General features: G+C 39.6%; 1 protein-coding gene across 1 annotated transcript in view; it reads left to right on the top strand.

Moving 5' to 3' along the window:
• GALNT12 (polypeptide N-acetylgalactosaminyltransferase 12) overlaps nt 1-18,013 on the top strand; it is a 48,193-nt gene that overhangs the window by 1,628 nt on the left and 28,552 nt on the right. The window contains exons 2-5 of the mRNA XM_049830210.1: nt 11,995-12,164; nt 12,888-13,077; nt 15,302-15,487; nt 17,718-17,835. Coding sequence (XP_049686167.1) covers nt 11,995-12,164; nt 12,888-13,077; nt 15,302-15,487; nt 17,718-17,835 — 664 coding nt within the window. The remainder of the gene's footprint in view (nt 1-11,994; nt 12,165-12,887; nt 13,078-15,301; nt 15,488-17,717; nt 17,836-18,013) is intronic.

Genomic DNA, 18,013 nt, shown 5'->3' with positions numbered 1-18,013 from the left:
ATCTAAAACACAAATCCTATGATAGCTCTCAAAAAATCGTGATGCAAGTGCAGGCCTTTTTATCGTAAATTTAAGCCTGGCAGTAGGCTTGTTTTTCTTGGTTATCTTTTATTCTCCCCTTACAAGCAGTCTGTAGACTGGAGGCTAAAAAGGACCTTTTTGGTTGCTTTTTGACAGGAAGCATTTAAATCATTTCAATGAATTATTCTGGACTCTTGCCATTTCTTTCAGACAAGATGTTGGAGGAAATGGAAGATCACAGTTGTTGAGAAGGGGACATCATAGATGGGAGGGAGGTTCCTGAAATGAAAACAATATAAGTGGGCAGATGGGTTTTGCTACAGTGACACATCCTTTTTGCTTTGAATATTTGGCTGTTGAAATGACAAAACGTATCCTAAGCCAAAAGGTTTGCAAGGCATCAGTGACATAATCTCAGAGATAGTTGCCTTCTGAGGCTGGGGCTGTATTGTACTGTTGTAGTATCTGCTGGCAGGTGCTTCCTGCCTTTTCAGACAGTTAAATCTAAATGATGGCAGAAATATCACAGAACATCTATCCAACTCACACAGCAAATGTAAAAAAAAAAAAAAAAAAAAAAAAAAAAAAGGACAAAAAAAAAAACTTCCCCAAAGACAATTTTGCAATAAAATTGTTAACTACCTCTCTTAAGAAGGAGGACCGTGTAAGAGATCCAAGTTAAAAAAAAAAAAAAAAAAAAGTCTTGAAAAAGTTATCCACAAGCCTGTAGCGATAGAAAATTCATTGCGCTTCAGTGTTGAAAGGTTAAGTCTAGGAAAAATATGATTTAGTTTATTTTAAGGTTGGTAATGCTTGACCATTCATGATCTTTAATGAACATTTGGGTAAGGCTATAATGGTAGGAAATAAGTAGTAATAGTAGACTTCAGCTGTCCGCAAAAATGGTGCAAAGGCTGAATTTTTAGTTGTGATCAATGAAACAATTTTGGTACCTGAAGACCAGAATGCATCATTTTTTTAGTGGAGTCCTAGAGGAGAACCAGAGAACTGTGTGCTGGCAAGCCCTGGATCTCTTCCAGGCATATTATTTACAAGCTGTGGTAAGGAAAAGTAGCAGACAGGTAGGTGTGATCTATTGAGAAAGTCAACTTGGCCTTTGTCAAGGATGACGTGTCTCACAAACCTATTGGAGTTCTTTGAAGGCTGTAATTATATGGTTAAGCAGGTGTGGTGTTATTTCCAGAGGCTTTTGATGAGTGCCTTAAACAGCTGTGAAATAAGGTGGAAATTCCTTGCATTTATAAATAACTGGATAAAAGCTGGGAAGCGCTTGGTTTTGGTTTGGTTTTTGTTTTTTTTTTTTATTTTTTAAATAGCATAGGGTCCCAGGTTAAGTTCCACAGAAATCTGTGTTGGACCCAATGCTGTTCAACTTACAGCATGGCTTCCATACAGAAGTGACTAATTAATCTAGAGCTCTTCAGCCTGAAAGACAGACAGGCTACTGAGAGAGTGCCTCTTGCTGAGCCACTGCAATACTAGGTCCATGCATGAAGTGGATAACACAAATTCTGCCACCTGCGTGTTCCAAAAATCCATTTCCTGTACAGTATGAGGAATTCCATCTACTAGAAAATCGACATCAAGTATTCATGAGATACTAACAGATACTATGCTTGGAGACATTATTCTGGGCTATGGGCTTTTGGTCTTTTTCAGCATGTTCTTATGTGTGTGGAGGCAAGTCTGGAAATTTTAGATCCCAGGAAAATGGGAGGAGGAAAGAAAGGGAAATAAAGATAGGCAACATCCTCACCACCTGGATGCCCCACTGCTTCTTTTAACCTTAATGCCCTCCCACATTCATCAGTGAACCCGTTCTCTTGGTGTGAATTGTGAAAATCACAAATGTGAATCTAGTGAAAACTACAGTTTTGCTAGAAAGATTGCAAATGTCCGAACCAGTAAGCCTTTACACCTGGTCTGCAAAATTATGTATACAAGGTGTTGTGTTGCTTTATCAGAAACTGATGCCAAAAAACTTCTCCCACTGCTACATGTTGTACATCCTGGACCTGCTATCAGACGAGATATGTGGCGGTAGTTATTTGCTAGTTACTCTGTCTGGTAATACTGTGCAGGAAGAGAAGAATAGTTTGACTGAGATTACTCCCCCAAATAATGTACTGTTTGACAATGTTTGACAGTGAATCCTATACAGATGTTATTTATTATAAAGTTTCTGAAATTTTAGGTGTTTCTCCTACTAATATATTCCTGCCAATGTAAATATTCAGAAGGCCTTTATTCCTTCATGTTCTCGCAGATCACTGTAACATGTTTTTCTGAGAATTGATCCTGTTTCTATTTAAACGCTGACCTGGAGAGCTTGACAATTTCTATCGTTTCCTTTAGACAGTTCCTACTTCCTTTAACTGTCTGCACTTGAGGTCGGCAGCTGATAATAATGTGTTTTCATCACACAGAAACTTTTTGGTTTTATTGGTGGCTAGAATTGTGTGTGTATATATATATATGTATGTATCTAAGTGTACTGTAAGTATATGTATACATAAATATATTTAAACATACAAATAAACATATATATAGAAATAAACTATAAAAATGTTCTTTTGGTAAAATATTATGCATAAGAGCGTAAGGAAATTACTAAATGGTGATACAGTTTGTATAAGGCTAGGAGTGAAATATGCCATAGGGTCAGAGAAGTCGGAGGTTGGAAGGAACCTCTGGGTTGTCTAGTTCAACCTCCTGCTTGAAGCAGGGCAACTTCAGTCTTAGAGCATGTTGCTAAAAGCCATCTTTGTCCCGTCAGATTTGGAAAGTCTGCAAGGATGGCGATTCAAGAGCCTTTCTGGGCACCTCTTTCAAGGCTACATCACTGCCACAGTGAAATCTTTCCCCCTGCCCCCCCCCCCCCCAATCATGATGTCTAGATGGCCCAGGTTGGCTTCCCAATGTCCGTCCTTCATCTCTTGAGTTTATACACACCGGGGAAGCAACCGCTATAGCAGGTTTAAAGCAAGCAAGCATCCTCCGTCAGACATTGACCTACGGAGGGCCGTGTTGGGGCTGCTGCTGCTGCTCTGCCTTCCCCCCCGTGCAACAGCCGGGCTGCATCCCATCCTGTGGGGCTTCTCATCGCATGCTTATTTTACAGGACTGCAGGATTAGGCAGACAACTGATGGGGTCTCTTAGGCAGCCTTTTACAGTGTGTTACAGCATGTAAGAAATACATTTCCAGTTTTTCTGCTTGGGTTCTTTTAGATTAAGGGCTGTTCTCAAGCATTGTTCCTGATTTTAGACATTCTACGTTCTTTATTTTCTTTCTATGTTTCTCACAGTAGGGGTGTGTTGCACATTTACTTCAGGGACGGTTTCTGTAAAATCACACCAGCCTTCTTTTGGCTGACTCTTGTTACAAAAGGAACAAGGCAGGGATAGGCACTTTTGTGCTGACTTGGCATTTTGTGATGTCTCTTTCATGGTAGAAGCCGCCTGAATCAGCCCTTGGGCCTCGTTTCACTTGTTCTTGCAAGCAAATGGATTTGTAAGTCTTTCCTGCCTTTCCTTACCTGGCAAACAATTTTGAGTAGCCACAAAAGCCCCCAAAATATTGAATGTGGTCTGCATAATAACTAGCAGCTATAAAAAAAAGTTTAAGAGGTTTGTTCTTTAATTCTAGATAATTGTCTGTGTTTTGGAGAGAGCTTGTTTATATATAACGTTTTATATATGCATGGTTATATATATATTCAATTATCTGTGTATATATATTTCAGTATCACCATATAGATAGATATACACAAATACTTAAATTCTCTGTCACCATCATTTGTACCTATAACATTACTTACTTTTGGGGATATTGTCTCTGAGCTTAGTGTAACAATCTTGTGCGAAGATTTTTCTGACTTTCAAAACTGCTTTTCCCGTCTGTTGCTAGATTTGAATGTGACTCTCTTACAATCTCACTTGCTACCATGGTTTGTTTTGTTTACTGGGTTGTAAATACCAACTTATGCAGGCTGCTCATGTGATAGTGTCTCACTAGCAAATTCCCAGGATAATGCTCGAGACGAGGTTTTGGCCCCTCTTCTGCTCCAGAAATCACAGCATCTGATTTTGGTGGGCGTGCTGCTCCTGCCAGGAGTTTTAACCTGACCCTGTTTCAGGAAACGGCGCAGCAGCCGGGTGTTTCCTTCTCAGCCCACCGCGACTTCACCCAGGAGCTTCTCTTTTCATCTGTTACCTAAAGGTGAAATGATTGCAGTGACTTGACTTTTTTTTTGCAGCGCACGTAGGAAAACTGAACTCTTCGGAGAGCTTATCTGCAGCAGCTTGACCTTGCCGGTGCATCCCTTCCCTCTAAGCGCGCAGGTGATTCCACGCTCTGTGCCCAGGGCTTGCTTTGGCGTAGGTATTCCCACGCTTTACATTGGGTCAGAGTCCAGCAGACACAACGCTCTTCTCCTCACAAACAAATGCTTTGCATAAAACACTTACAGGTGTATTTGGTTCAGTAGTTTCAGAACGCTGTGGTCACTGATTTGGGGTTGGGTTTTTTTTGGTTTTGTTTGTTTTCTGAGCTTTTCTGGAATGGATAATTAGCTACGAGTAACTACATTAATCGTAATACCTTTTAGTCATTACTTTATTGTTAGTTGGCAGGATTCCTTGCATTGATAGATAGGCTTTAGAGCTGCAAAGCATTGTGTCTCTGGGACATCTCATTCCTCCCTCATACAGTTAAATGAGGGAGTAATAAATCTGCAGCATTGTTGGTTTTTTTGTTTTGTTTTTAAATAAGCAGGCTTGCATTTTATAGCAGTACAAAATACAGCAATGCTTCCATAAGCGCTTAGATATTTAGGATATTTTACTATTTTTGTTCCCTATCTTCTGTAAAAATGCGCCAGCTTTCTTTGTCATTATGCTTTCGTTTAATAGTCACATGCAAACATTTTCCAGAAGAGCTCACATGATTATTTTTTGACAGTTTTTCTTTACAGCTTCTGGTAGTGATCCTCAGCTTCCTCTGACGTCTAGATGAATGCTTGGTTTTGGTTGATTTCATTTTTAACCTGACAAAGTTCCCAGATCAGTGATAGTAACCACAAGTTACGATTAATTTTTTTCTTTATTCAAACAGTGCTTTTACTATATACTGTTGTCTGTAAGGACCAGGTTCATCCACACCCTACTATTAGTGATGGTTACAATAACTTCTTTCAGTTATTGTATTACTTTGCAAAATATTTTTCTTGTCCTGAGTCACATTGGTCACATGAAAGTAAGTTTCTGAATGTAGATGTAGGAAATCGTATGGCTCTGTGCAATGTTAACTGTATTTCACTACTTTGGAATAGAATTGCAAACATGGGTAACTATTTGAGCAAAATGAAACTACTGTTTCAAATCAGCAAAATGAAATAAAAAGTAATTGTTTTTTCCCCATGGACACATGCAGAAAAGCCTTCTCATCTGTACATCCAGAATCTGGGCTAGGTAGCAACTTCTATTGCCTTTTTCTAACAATTTGGAATTAGGGCGATCTATGGATTTCTTAAATTTGTGGATTTTAGGATATAGATTTAGTCCACCGTCATGGGTGGGCTTTCTAGACAATTTTTTCTTGGCGTATTTTTAATCTGTCTAAAACATATTTGCTTTTTCTGTTTTTTTCCCCAAACATTTTTGCAAATACTTTCGTCCAGTTCAGACTTCCCAGCTTTCTTCCTTGCTTCTCACAATGTTTTTATACTAGCCAGCGCAGTCCTTTATTATCTGAGTTCTTAAAACGGTGTTTGGCAGCCTGTCTTGTGGAGACCTCATTGTCGCTGGGAGAATCGTTCTTTAAAACATCAAATAATCTGGAAAACCATTTTACAATCTAGCTAGCCTCTGTTTTCAGGGTCTTGATCATATCACCGTGTCGTAGACTGTACTGAGGGTGCTCTCTCCTAACATGGTTTGTTTCAGCAGACACAATTTTGGGAGCGTTTACCTGGGCTGGGAGCAGGCGGTGGGGAAGTGTGGGCTGGCATGGCTTTAACTCACGCTGCTTACGTGTTCCAGCCTTGCCTCGAATAATTCGGCCATTCTGGCAGTTATCAGCACCTTCCGTAAATGTCAGCGCCTTGTTGCGCTGCTGAGCCTGGGATGCTCGTGGACGGACCTGCTGAGTCCTAAGCCGCTGCTGGGAGCGGGAGGGAAGGGAGATGTAGAAAAGGGGGGAGAAGAGGACCCCAGCACAGCTCGGTCCTCTGCCGTGGCTTTGGGAGGGTGGGAGAAGGAGGTGTTTTTCTTGTGGGGGAAGATACTTGGCAGACAGGGTGAGTCCGTGTTGCTGCCTCTGCAGTTTATGGGGTGGGAGCAGAGAAGGTGAAACCCACGTTTGAGCCCACCTCTTACTAAAAGAGCATCTGCTGTTTAATTCAGTGTCTTTGTTCAAATTAGGAAGAGAAAAGGAGGTTGTATTTGTGAGTCGGCGTGTCCACAGCACACCGTAGCAAACCCCGCAAGCCTGGTTCCTAGCCCACCGCGTGAAACCCAGCCTGAAGTAGGACCCTAACAGTGTTTGCTAGATGACACGGTGATGGTGCGTATATGGCAATGTCACATACCATAGTCACATAAATCCTGTTTGATCAGATAATATCAGTGACACATGCTGTTTTGAACTTTTTGAGAGAAGCTACACAATCTTGAACTTGCCTGTATTCTCGGGCATTCACATTGAGACTTCAAAAGCAAAACTTAGATAGTATACCGTTAGAAAGCATTAAATAATCTATGAACAGATTGTATTCTTAACAAATCTTAATAAACTCACAGAACTTTTCATATTTTTTCTTAAAATATGAGTAACTGTGCATATAGAACATCAAATTTGGAGATTAAAAACCGTATTCTCCCTTGCTGTATTGTTGTTGCAGTTGTGATGAAAGTCTTACATAAAAGTATGTCAGCAACCATTCCTCATTAACTCATGGCAGCGTGCCCAGTGTGCACACATTCATGCTCTCTCTCCCTGTGTATAGATACGCATCTCTAAGAGAAACAGCTCCTTACAATGAAATAAATTGAGTGATTACATTAATTGACACAAATGTTCTCCAAAATAGCCCATTTAATTTTGTTTAGGCATTTCCTGACTGATATCTCCTTAGTTTCTAATAAATAACCTATTGTAAAACTTGCTAACAGAAGACTTCGTAGTGTAGTAGATTCCAAGGTTAAATTATTAAACTTGTCAGCCATAGAGTCTCAGTTAGACTGTGACTTGCAAATGCAGCGTAGAAGGGCAAACCCAAAACCCCACAGGAATGTGAATGTATGCCGATACACCTCTACGTGCTTTGCTTTGGTTTGCATTTTGTGGAGTTAGATGTTTGAGTAGATGCTGTAGTGAAAGATCCAGGAAAGTTGCTACACAGTGAATGTGGTTTTAAGTTTGTGTTCGGGTATGCACCAGCATTACTCTTTCTCTCTTCCCGTCTTTAAAGATTCATGGATGAAGCCAGTTAGAATTTAAAAATGTAGATGTTTGTTTTAGTTTTAGTTGATAAACAAAAGCTTTGTCCTTTGGCATTTCTCATTTTATACCTGTCTTTTAAGCCACAGTGAGCAGGCAGGAGGATTCCTGGCACAGTCACCCAGTGTGGCAGAGGGTGCCTGAGGGAAACGGAGGACGATGCAGAAGCGGGCTGCTGCAGGCACAGGGCAGTGTCCCAGCCCAGTCCCGGACGCAATTTCTCAGGGTGCAACTCTGCTGTGCACAAGGACTCCACTTGTGTGTTTTCTAGTGGGGCTGGAGAGAACAGGAGCCATCAGAGGGCAGAGGCTGAGCGGGTGTCACTCCTTTCCATCGTGTTATCCATTATCGTTGTTATCCATTATAAAACAGCATTTTTGAGTGCCATCCGAGTCCTGTTTACAACTTCATGCTTTTCTTTTGTTGTCTCTAAAAAAGCTGCTCATGTGTGCTGGCAATAGTTTTTTTCCTCAGTGACTGATCCTGGTATCTGGTAACTTTTTCCAAAATCCTCTTGACTGGAGATACATGTGCTTTTCTGAAGAAAATGAACCCACTCAACATGCACACTTAGATCTAACTTGGGTATTTGGTTTTGTAAATAGTGAAGTTCCCGTGGTTGAATAAGATAATGAGAGTAATGAAATAGCATGTTGGACTTCAGATAACAGTGCTTCTGCATTTATTGTCCATGCTTGGAAATGTCACGTTTACAGGCAATTCATTTCCTTGTGTCTATGTTACGTTTTTATGAACTGTTTGGTAGCTATGATAACAAGGTTCAAGGTGCTGTATCAGGCAGCCATTAGTAGGGACTATAGGTGGTTTCCTGTTGTTTAACTTTAGCCATAGAAAAGTTAAGCATCTGCTCTATCGTTAAAAAGTCTATGGACAAGGGAGAGGTGGGGGCCCATAAAGGTCTGTTTGTCTGTGCTAGATAAATGGCTTAAAAAGGGTGAGGTGGCTTGCCTTCTGGATCTGTCTTTATGGTCAGGCAGAGTCCAGGCAATTAGCTCAGAGACAGCACCTACCTTTTAGATGGCTAAAGTGAGATGCAATTAATCCTGTCTTAACATGATCCCCTATATTGGGAAAGGGCAGCCTTATGCGTTTGAGGATGGCATTAAAGAGTGCCTTAGTCAGAAGCCCAAAGCAGCTTGCAGTATAGGCAGTATAAATACATATTCCCAGTATCTGCAAAAACACATTTTGGGACTGCTGTCACCAGTTTGTATCCTCCCTGTCATTTTAATGACATGTTGTAACTGATACACATTTATTTTTCTGAATAACCCAAAGTAGGAGTGAAGTGATTCACTTGGAAAGTAGGAGCTTGGATACTTGGCTGACACATGGAGAATAAAAATACATCCTGAAGTTTGCAAAGGTGAATACAGAAGATTCACTGCTGAGGTGGTTCTGTTGTAAATAGGAGTGGGGAATTGGAGAAGCTGAGTTGTGACCGCTAGGCTTTAAGTCAGGTTTCATACTTGTTGTGGGTTTTTTGAAGCTTGTATATCTTGTGAAGTGGTGATGTTTAGTGTCCATGTGCATGCTGCTTAATTGTTATTCAACAGCACTTCTAAGCGTTTCCATTTCAGGCATTCATTCTCTTTTTAAGATTTTCTTACACTATTATTTTTCCAGGGTTTAAGTGCTTTGTGTTTGTAATCTCCCCAATGGGATTATTTTTTAAGATTTAGCAAAACTCTTTGAAATTTCTTTCAGTACAGAAAGATAAGAAGAAATGTGCTTAATTTTAGTAACAATACTTGACACTGCTAACAGCTGAGATCTTGTAGCAATCTAGTAAGGAATATATGTCTTGGAAATAATGTCTGAGATGAACATGCAAATCTGCATAGAAGTTGAATTAAATTAGAAAAAAAAAGTTTCAAAGTTTTAGTTGGTCTGTATGTGACAATTAGTTTTCCCCAAAATAAACATAATGTACTAAATAAAAATCAAAGCTTTTAGTTGTTCTCTGTGTATTTCAGTATGCCAGGTGAGAGATGTCAGGTTCTCAGCCCTTTCCAGCCGGCTGATTACAGGGAAGCGGGCTGTAGGGGACCCGGGCATGGCTGAGTACCATGGAGCTAGTAAATAAAATGCCCTTTTTAGTTTTGGCCTCTTGCTTGACTCCAGAAACCTAAGAAACGTGTACTGTGGTATGTCCCGTAGGAGGCTGACCTTTTTCCATAGTGTGGGGTATGCTCAATGAAGGAGGCAGCAGTGTACAGTGCATCACAGACAGTTAGGGGATTGCCTCGCTCTGTGCCAGATTGTTTCCCATCTCCAGCATCTAATTTTCGGGCAAATTCATTTAAGTCTTTAATATATAATTAGGGTTATAAGCTTCTTTAGACCTTTTGGAGTTCCTTTTTTAAAGAATGGAATACAGCATTCTTATTCGCTGAATCCTTCTGACGTATTTTCAGAGTAAGCTTTCCTGGAGGTTTTCTCTTTATTTCTTTTTTCCTTAGATTTTCTAAAATGGGTAGGTAAAGATCCCATTTCCATCAAGAAATGAACTGAAATTACCTGGTACAAGTGACTGTGATACGTAGGAAGAATTTATTCCTGGCAGTACTGAGCATAAATGTGTGTCAGTAGGCTAAAGTAAATATGTGTTTCTAAAATTGGATTCACAGAGTAGATTTTTCTGAGTTAAAAAAAAAGAGTTAATTAAAATGTCACTCCTTTTTCATATGTTAATACATGAACATTTGGCAAAATAAATCACTTCTGTTGCCAGCCATTGGTGTGAGGCAGTTCTCTGTGTGAATGCCCCTGTTTGCCTCGGGACAAGTTACAGCCTGGAGGGATGGGTATTTTTGTACTTCACCGTATAAGTGTATGTGTATCTACCTATCTGTGTATATCTGTATGTGCATATGCATGCATACGCATCATATACAATGAGTGGTGTTGCATAGCATTCCTTTTGTGTTTGAGAAGCTTCCTTCTGTGTGCCTCCTCTGCCCAAGTGTCATTTCTCCTCATTGTTTCCTCATTTTCAGGTATTTATTACAAAAGTACTCTACAGACTTTTTTTTTTCCCCCTCAGGAATATTCAGATTAAAACTTTTTTTTTTTTTTTTTTTTTTTTTTTTAGTTTCTGTACCAGAGATCTTAGTAGATGTTGCCTAATCTGATCTTAATAGATGTTACCTAATCTTTACAGAAACCTATAAGAAGTCTCCTTTTATTGCAAACACAGCAACATTAAATGGTCAGTAAATATATTCTCAATGTGCTATCGGTAAGCGTTTTTTTTTTTTTTAATGTCTTTTTCTGGGTGTTTTGGGGGATTTTGGTTCCCCTAAATTGACCTAATTTTGTCATCATGTTTTCTACTGATCTGTTCTGGTTTCCCTTTTCAGCTCCCTGTAGCATAGATTTTGGAGGACTCCTTGCTGTTCTGGTTTGGTAGACGGGATGTCTTACCTGCTTCGATATCTGTTGTGACCGAGCAGTCTACAGAAGCTTAAGTATATCATTCTGCCCCTTACAAGCCCTGGTGACTCCAGGCAGTAAACTGGAGGCATAAGAAAATTCAAATATCTCTAAACCATTTCTGTTGTTTTTTAAGAAAACTGCTCATACAGAATGCTCTAAGAAAAAGGGAGAAATGGTAATAAATACCATCATTATTTTAAAATTCTTTCAGACCAGGGGAATCTTTAACAATTTACACATTTGGCTCAGCTGTAAGATTCTTGGCATCCTTATGTTCATTTAGGGAAGTTCATGTATATATTTATAGGAAATACATTCTGGAGCTTAATCCAAAGGTTTGCAAACTTCCTGGCTCTCCCTAGAGCCAAAACCATGCATTTCTATGCCTGTCTGTGTTTTTTGTGGATTTCACTATTATATCTTGGCAGTTCTGTGGTCTTCCCAAATTCTGCTTCAGTGTACATACATCTCAGCTCTGTTGCTGGTTTTTTTTTTTCTCTTTATATGTTGCTGTTGCTTCACAGTTGTATTTTTACTGTCTAGCACTTGTTTTATTTTCCAAAGCACAAGTTATCAGTAATTTATGCTACTGCTTTACCCCACTTAAGTTTGTGGGGTTTTTTTGTTTGTTTGTTTCTGTAACCTGAGGCATGTTTTGGCCATTGCTTGTTCCTCTTCTTGAGGTGGTATTATACAAAGATAGCTACTTCACATACCCCAGCCCCAAATGCCTTCTGTTATTTTTCTTCTTGGACATTTTGGGGGGGGTGTAGAATTTTAGTTGTAATGCTGCTGCAGAAATGGGACTTCTGGAAGACCAGCTTCCTGAAAGTGTTTGCATGACTTTTCTGTGTACGTAGAGTTCTTTTAAGATCCTTTGTATGTTCTTGCTTGCAGTTAGTAAATAGCATACAAAATCTTCATTTGAGAATAGTTTTCTGAAAATTAACAAATGCTTTTGCACCTGTACTAAATGTAATCCCCTCCCTTACAGATGCAGAGAGGAGAAGTATGATTATTACAGCCTGCCAAAAACCTCCGTTGTGATAGCTTTTTATAATGAGGCTTGGTCAACACTTCTGAGAACTGTTCATAGTGTTCTTGAGACATCTCCAGATATACTTTTGGAAGAAATTATCCTTGTAGATGATTACAGTGACAAAGGTAGGAAGAATAATTCTAAATAATGGTGATTGTTGATGTTTTTTTTCAGCCAGTCCACAGGAGAAAAAGATAGCCTGTTTGGGTGACATACTGTAAAATTGTACAACATAGGCATCTAATTGGAAAATAGTTTTTCTTGTAGCATGCCAGTGAAAAATTTGACTTGTGGACCAAATGTTTAGAATGGGGAAGCACATTTGCTGTGTTGTAACATGAGTGCTTGCATACATAGATAACCTACAGTCTGGTCAAAGCATTTCAGGCTTCCTAATTTAAGCAAGTTTCAATTGCTCCAAGGTTGCCCTGGTGTCTAGTTATAGTGAGAGCTGCCTGGTTATCTGTTTTCATTTGAATTATGGGACACAAAGACAATGCTGGCATTTTCTACCACACATGAATTGTGTTAAGAATAAACCTTTTACAAGGAAAAAGTTTTACGTAACATTTGAGAAGCACTTAACAATTTGGGAATGAATTGCAGATGCAAATACGAAATATTCAATTTCTTGAAAGTAATTGCGATTTGCACCCATCCAAGTTCTGTGCTTTTTCCTTGTCCTTTCCTAACATAGGTGGTGTAGCAGAATCAGAGGTCAAAATGCCAGTATCTTTAAGGCACTGCTATAAGTAATACACTACTGAAAAAAGAGCTTTCTCTCACATGATGTAAACCAATCATTCCAGAACTATATTCTTTCTTTGCATTTTATTTGCTTGTTACAGAACATTTAAAGGAAAGCTTGGAAAACTACGTGGCTGGCTTACGCAAGGTGCGTCTTATCCGCGCAAATAAGCGAGAGGGGCTGGTTCGAGCCCGGCTGCTGGGGGCATCCATGGCGAAAGGAGACATCCTGACGTTCCTGGACTGCCACTGCGAATGCCACGAGGGCTGGCTGGAGCCGCTGCTGGCAAGGTGAGGTTACGCTCTGGGCTGGTTTTCTGTCCCACTGCAGAAGGAGAAGGGACGGTTTGGCACACCTTCAGTGGAAAAATGGTTCTTGCTAGGTGTTTGCTGAAGGTTACCCAAGTCTGGTCCCTGAGGCACCGCAAGTGTTTGTTTCGTGGCAGTGGGGTAGCGAGTGGAAGTGTGGAAGGATTTTTGTTTTCTCCCAAGGACAAGGCTGCTCTTTTCCTTTAGAGAAAGAAAAGTTTTGTTTTCAGGAAGAGGAATCCTCCCCCAGCTTTGAAACTACCTTGGGAAAGGTGGCTGCTTCGATCAGCCTGGGCGGTGAGTGAGAAGGTCTGGAAAGATGCTTGTGCCGAGACATGCCCTGTTGCAGGGCAGCGTACACAAGCAGATTGGAAGAGAAGTCAATAAACTCTGTCGTCCCAGTCCTGAGCTAATCCATCTCTCTCTACCTGGAGAGAGGTTTCCAAAAGCACATGCTGTCTTAATGTGTGTGAATCTTCCTGATTCCTAGTGGGACTTGCGTTCTCAAACTCCCCATGTCCATCTGAAATTGCATATGGAATAAGAATATTTTTTTTCTTTTTTCTTAAAATTGTCATATTTAACTTGTTTCTAAATTTCATACCGAGTATATTCCAGATAACTGTAGGTTAACTTTGAACAGTATAGATAGTGTGAGGAAAGGAAAAGGGGTAAAAATCAAAGTGTAAGCATGGTTTTAATTACTGTCCTCTGAAGAAACAGTACATCACTGCGGAGACGATTCTGTAATTTCTTCAGTTCTTCAGAAAACCACTAGATGGCAATCTTGAGGAAGGATTTGGATAATTTTAAGTGTAATAACTTAACCACCTGTAAAAAGTTAGCCCTGGATGTGTCTTGGAGTTTTTGCGTTTCTTGCTGCAGATGCAGACATACATCTCTAAGGGGATGTTTGCATGGCATATCTGACTCAAATATATGGGAGCAGTACAACAGTGTTAGCATTTTGCAATGTAAACATAGTTGTATGTGTAAACTGCCTGTGCATTGTACCATGTAGTTAATTCTTAACTTAGATAAAAGGTGATGGCTTTTCACTTACCTGATTCCTTTCATAACTGAAATCACATGCCAGCTACCTAATTTTTACTCCTTTTCCTTTATGGGAGCAACAAAGCATTTTTACATTTTATTGGGATTTTTGTTTCCTCTGTGTACGTATCATTCTCATTGCGTTGTATATAAGTTTTATGCAAGTGAGACAGGAGATAGCAATATTTGTGTAAGCCCTTTTATGCACTCTACCAAACAGGATTTCAATGGGAGATTATAAAGAAGAAAACAGCGGTGTTGCATCTTCCCTCCGGCAACAAGGGACCCTTTCATACTTAAGGCAGTCTTTCTCAGCTCAGACGATACTTCTTTGGAAGTTCTCTGCTGCATTTAACCAACACAAGCTGCTCTAATTTCAGAGTCAGAGCCCCTTGGTCAGCCTGTGGGTTTTAAACTTAATAATCCCTTGAGGAACTAGCTCTCCTTGAATGACAGATGCATCACAGCTCCTCCTTGTTTGGCAATATAACGCGTTCAGTTTTCCTTCTCCTCTGGAATATGCAAATCAGAAGATGCAAGGCTAAAACAAGTACCAGCGTCTTAAAATCAAACAAGTCACTTCGTTTCACTGCACTAACAGATGTCTAAGACTAGTGTAGAGCAGATTGTTAAAGAGTGATTTAGGAGAATGACCTTAGCTTGAGCTTGCGTTCTTGAAGTTGATTTCTCCTGCTACCGAGAGGCCTTTTGAGAAATTGAGGTGAAGGCAAAGGAACCCACTGCGTTTTGTAAGGGCAAATGCGTCTGGAAAGGAATCCAGAAAACCCTGTATGGTATTGAGAAATGGGAAGAAGGGGTTTATCTCCTTGCCAGAAGTAGACCTGCAAGAAATGTCATCAGCTCTGGTGTATTCTTAGTATGATAAAGATCTTAACTATCTTTAGATCAGCCTTACTGATAGGTCTGTTATTCCGAAGTACTATCTTGTTTCTCCTTTTTACCTCCTATGTTGCCAGGGTTTCTGGAGGCCTCCTTCATGTGTGTTTCACTGGTGGAGATCTAATTGCAGCCTGAATTGAAAAGGTGCAAAACTTTGTGTTTGGTATCTGTAAGCGTTCTCTGTTCTTGACAGTTCTAGTTTTTGAGAGAAGTTTCTAACGGAAGTCACCCTTTCCTTTTAAAAACACTTTAGGATTGCGGAAGAAGAATCAGCTGTTGTCTGCCCTGTTATTGATGTTATTGACTGGAATACATTCGAGTACTTGGGAAACGCTGGTGAGCCACAGATTGGCGGATTTGACTGGCGGCTGGTCTTCACTTGGCATAGTACCCCTGAAAGAGAGCAAAAACGGAGGAAGTCCAAGACCGATGTGATCAGGTTAATTTTTATGCACCTTATGAAACTGTGAATGTTACAAGTGTTTTTGATTTCACTTGGAAATGCCTGGTGCTGAAAAATATTTTGAGAAATGAGCATATTACGAAAAATTACATATTTTGTTTAGTTCCCCTTTTTTCCAAAATAGCTCCTGCTTACCATGCTCCTGGAAAAATATTGCTCTAAAAGCTGAAATTCCCATGTAATCTTCCATATGGAATCCTTATTGAGCAAGTAGTCTCTTGACTGCTGCAGGCAAACTCCCACAGATGCTTACCAGCACACTGAAAGGTTGTAACTGAGTAACTAATATGGGAGGATGTCCTCTGTGCAAAGCAGAGAGATCTGCGTTGTAAAACACATGTATTGTGGTCAATGATGAAAAAGGGAGAAAAATCATCAACCAGTAAGAAGGGAAAAGTAGTTTTGAAGACTTTATCTGTGCTGTAGTGGTGGTTCCTTGCGCTGTTTTCAAAAGTGAGCCAGTTCTTTATTGGGATGAAATGATACAGCTCTACCCACCGTAGTTTCTGTGAAGGGCTAACTCACAGGAGCGCATGCGGACATCTTCCTTGTGGGTTTTAGTTTTGTTTTATTTTAAGACAAGTTGCAATCAGTGAGTACAATGCATCTGGAAAACAGACACTGTAGGCAAAATCCTGAAGGGTGAGGGTCTGCTACGTTCAACTTGGAAGTTGCTGTATTTCAGCAGTTTATTGTAGGAAATTAAGCAGCTAATTGGCATTTACAACACCACAATTTTGTTAGTCCTAGCTTTTATTTATAATGTTACCTTACGGTCTACAACAAATACAGAATGATTAATTTTTCTCAGTCTTTTCTAGGTTGCTCATTGTGATAATAATACCCAGTACTTCAGAAATATTAATAACTTATCCTCAACTGAGGGAACTTTTTTTTTTTTTAAAATGGGAAAAGTTAGGCAGTAATTTAGTCCTTCTCAGCATGTATTAGTCCACATCCTCCATAAAAAAAAGTTTCAAAATAGAGTGAATGTTTTCAAAGCCTTTAGTTTAAATATGATGCTTTTCTTCTCCACGACAAGAAGAATTGTCTTTGGCATGCCACGGGGAAAACGATGAGGGATAAAACTTCATGGTAGCCTGAGGACTGTGAGCTTGGCAAGTGTCTGGAGAAAGCAGCAGTGCGGAGAGTGGTGCCACCGACAGCTGTGCTTGGAAAGACAAGGTCTGGAGTGAGACAGAAGACCTTGACTGGTCATGGAGTTTGTTTTTTCTTCCTTCTGTCTCACCTCATCTCATTCTATTCTTTGAAACAGCATATGACAGTGTAAGAGAGTGTTGCTTCAAAAAGATGGCTGGTAAAAGTAATTTTGACAGATTAAGAGTAACTGATGGCTCTACCTTTGTTAATATTTACCTCGACAGCAATTTAGTAAAATTCATAAAGTGTCAGGTGAATTTAGTTCCAACCACCATTATATACTTAGCGCTTCAAAGAGGGCCATTTTCTAAGACTGTAAACAATTGGGAACAATATTGAACAAATACAAGTTTATGTATATGTGCACACACTGCCCTACTGAAAGTACATCCCTTAAGTGCGCTGTCACTCCGGGTCGTCTGGTCTGCGATGATCCAGTCTTGATCCCTGATTTTTTTCCCAAACTTAGTAAAAAAAATACAGATGGGCGGATCTTCTTAGAAAGAAAAAAAATTCTTTAGGGGCTATATTTACTTAATTCTGCCCAATTGATGCCTGAGAGTTTTTCCACTTGATGTTAATGGGATCAGCAATGTTGTTATTAATTACTAAAGCACAAATATTTGTTTACTTATTACTTAAGGATACTGCAGTTAGAATTTCAGAGCTGACTAATATAATTCTGTTACAAAAAAAGCTTATGTTCTACCATGTGAGGTAAGAGACTAGTCATGTATTGTCACTCACAAAGACACTGTGATTGCAAAAACTTACATTAACACAGTTTTTATCTTTTCTGATTTCATTGTTATTTTTATTTTAATACATTCCGGAGCTTGTTTCAGATGCCATTTTTTACTACAAAATTAAATTTAAATGGCCTGATGATAACCGATCAATGGCTGACTGTTACTTTGTATCCAGAAAAGACTGAGAAAATGGAAAATAGAAATATACTGTGGTTTTTTTTATTCATTGCACTGGGTTTTAGATTTAACTTTTTTTTGCTTTTCCTTCAATTCAGAGTTACAATTCTGTTTTATAGGTCTCCGACCATGGCAGGTGGATTGTTTTCTGTGAGCAAGAAATATTTTGATTATCTTGGTTCATATGACACAGGAATGGAAGTCTGGGGAGGAGAAAACCTTGAATTCTCATTTAGGGTAAGTGGCTCAATTGAGAGATTTTTTTGTCTAAGACTAATACCAAGTTTCTTTCTTCACACCCCTTTACTGAATAAGATAGCTGTCATGTAAGGAAGTAAGCAAGTGTTAAGAAGAGAATATTTTGGCAGATGTCTTATCTGAATCTCTGTTCTCACACTTCATGGTAGCTGTATTT

This window comes from Accipiter gentilis, chromosome 27 (assembly GCF_929443795.1).
Source record: "Accipiter gentilis chromosome 27, bAccGen1.1, whole genome shotgun sequence".
In the NCBI taxonomy this organism is placed as follows: domain Eukaryota; kingdom Metazoa; phylum Chordata; class Aves; order Accipitriformes; family Accipitridae; genus Astur; species Astur gentilis.
Note: the sequence above shows the minus strand (reverse complement) of the source record. Positions and strands in the feature narration are given on the sequence as shown.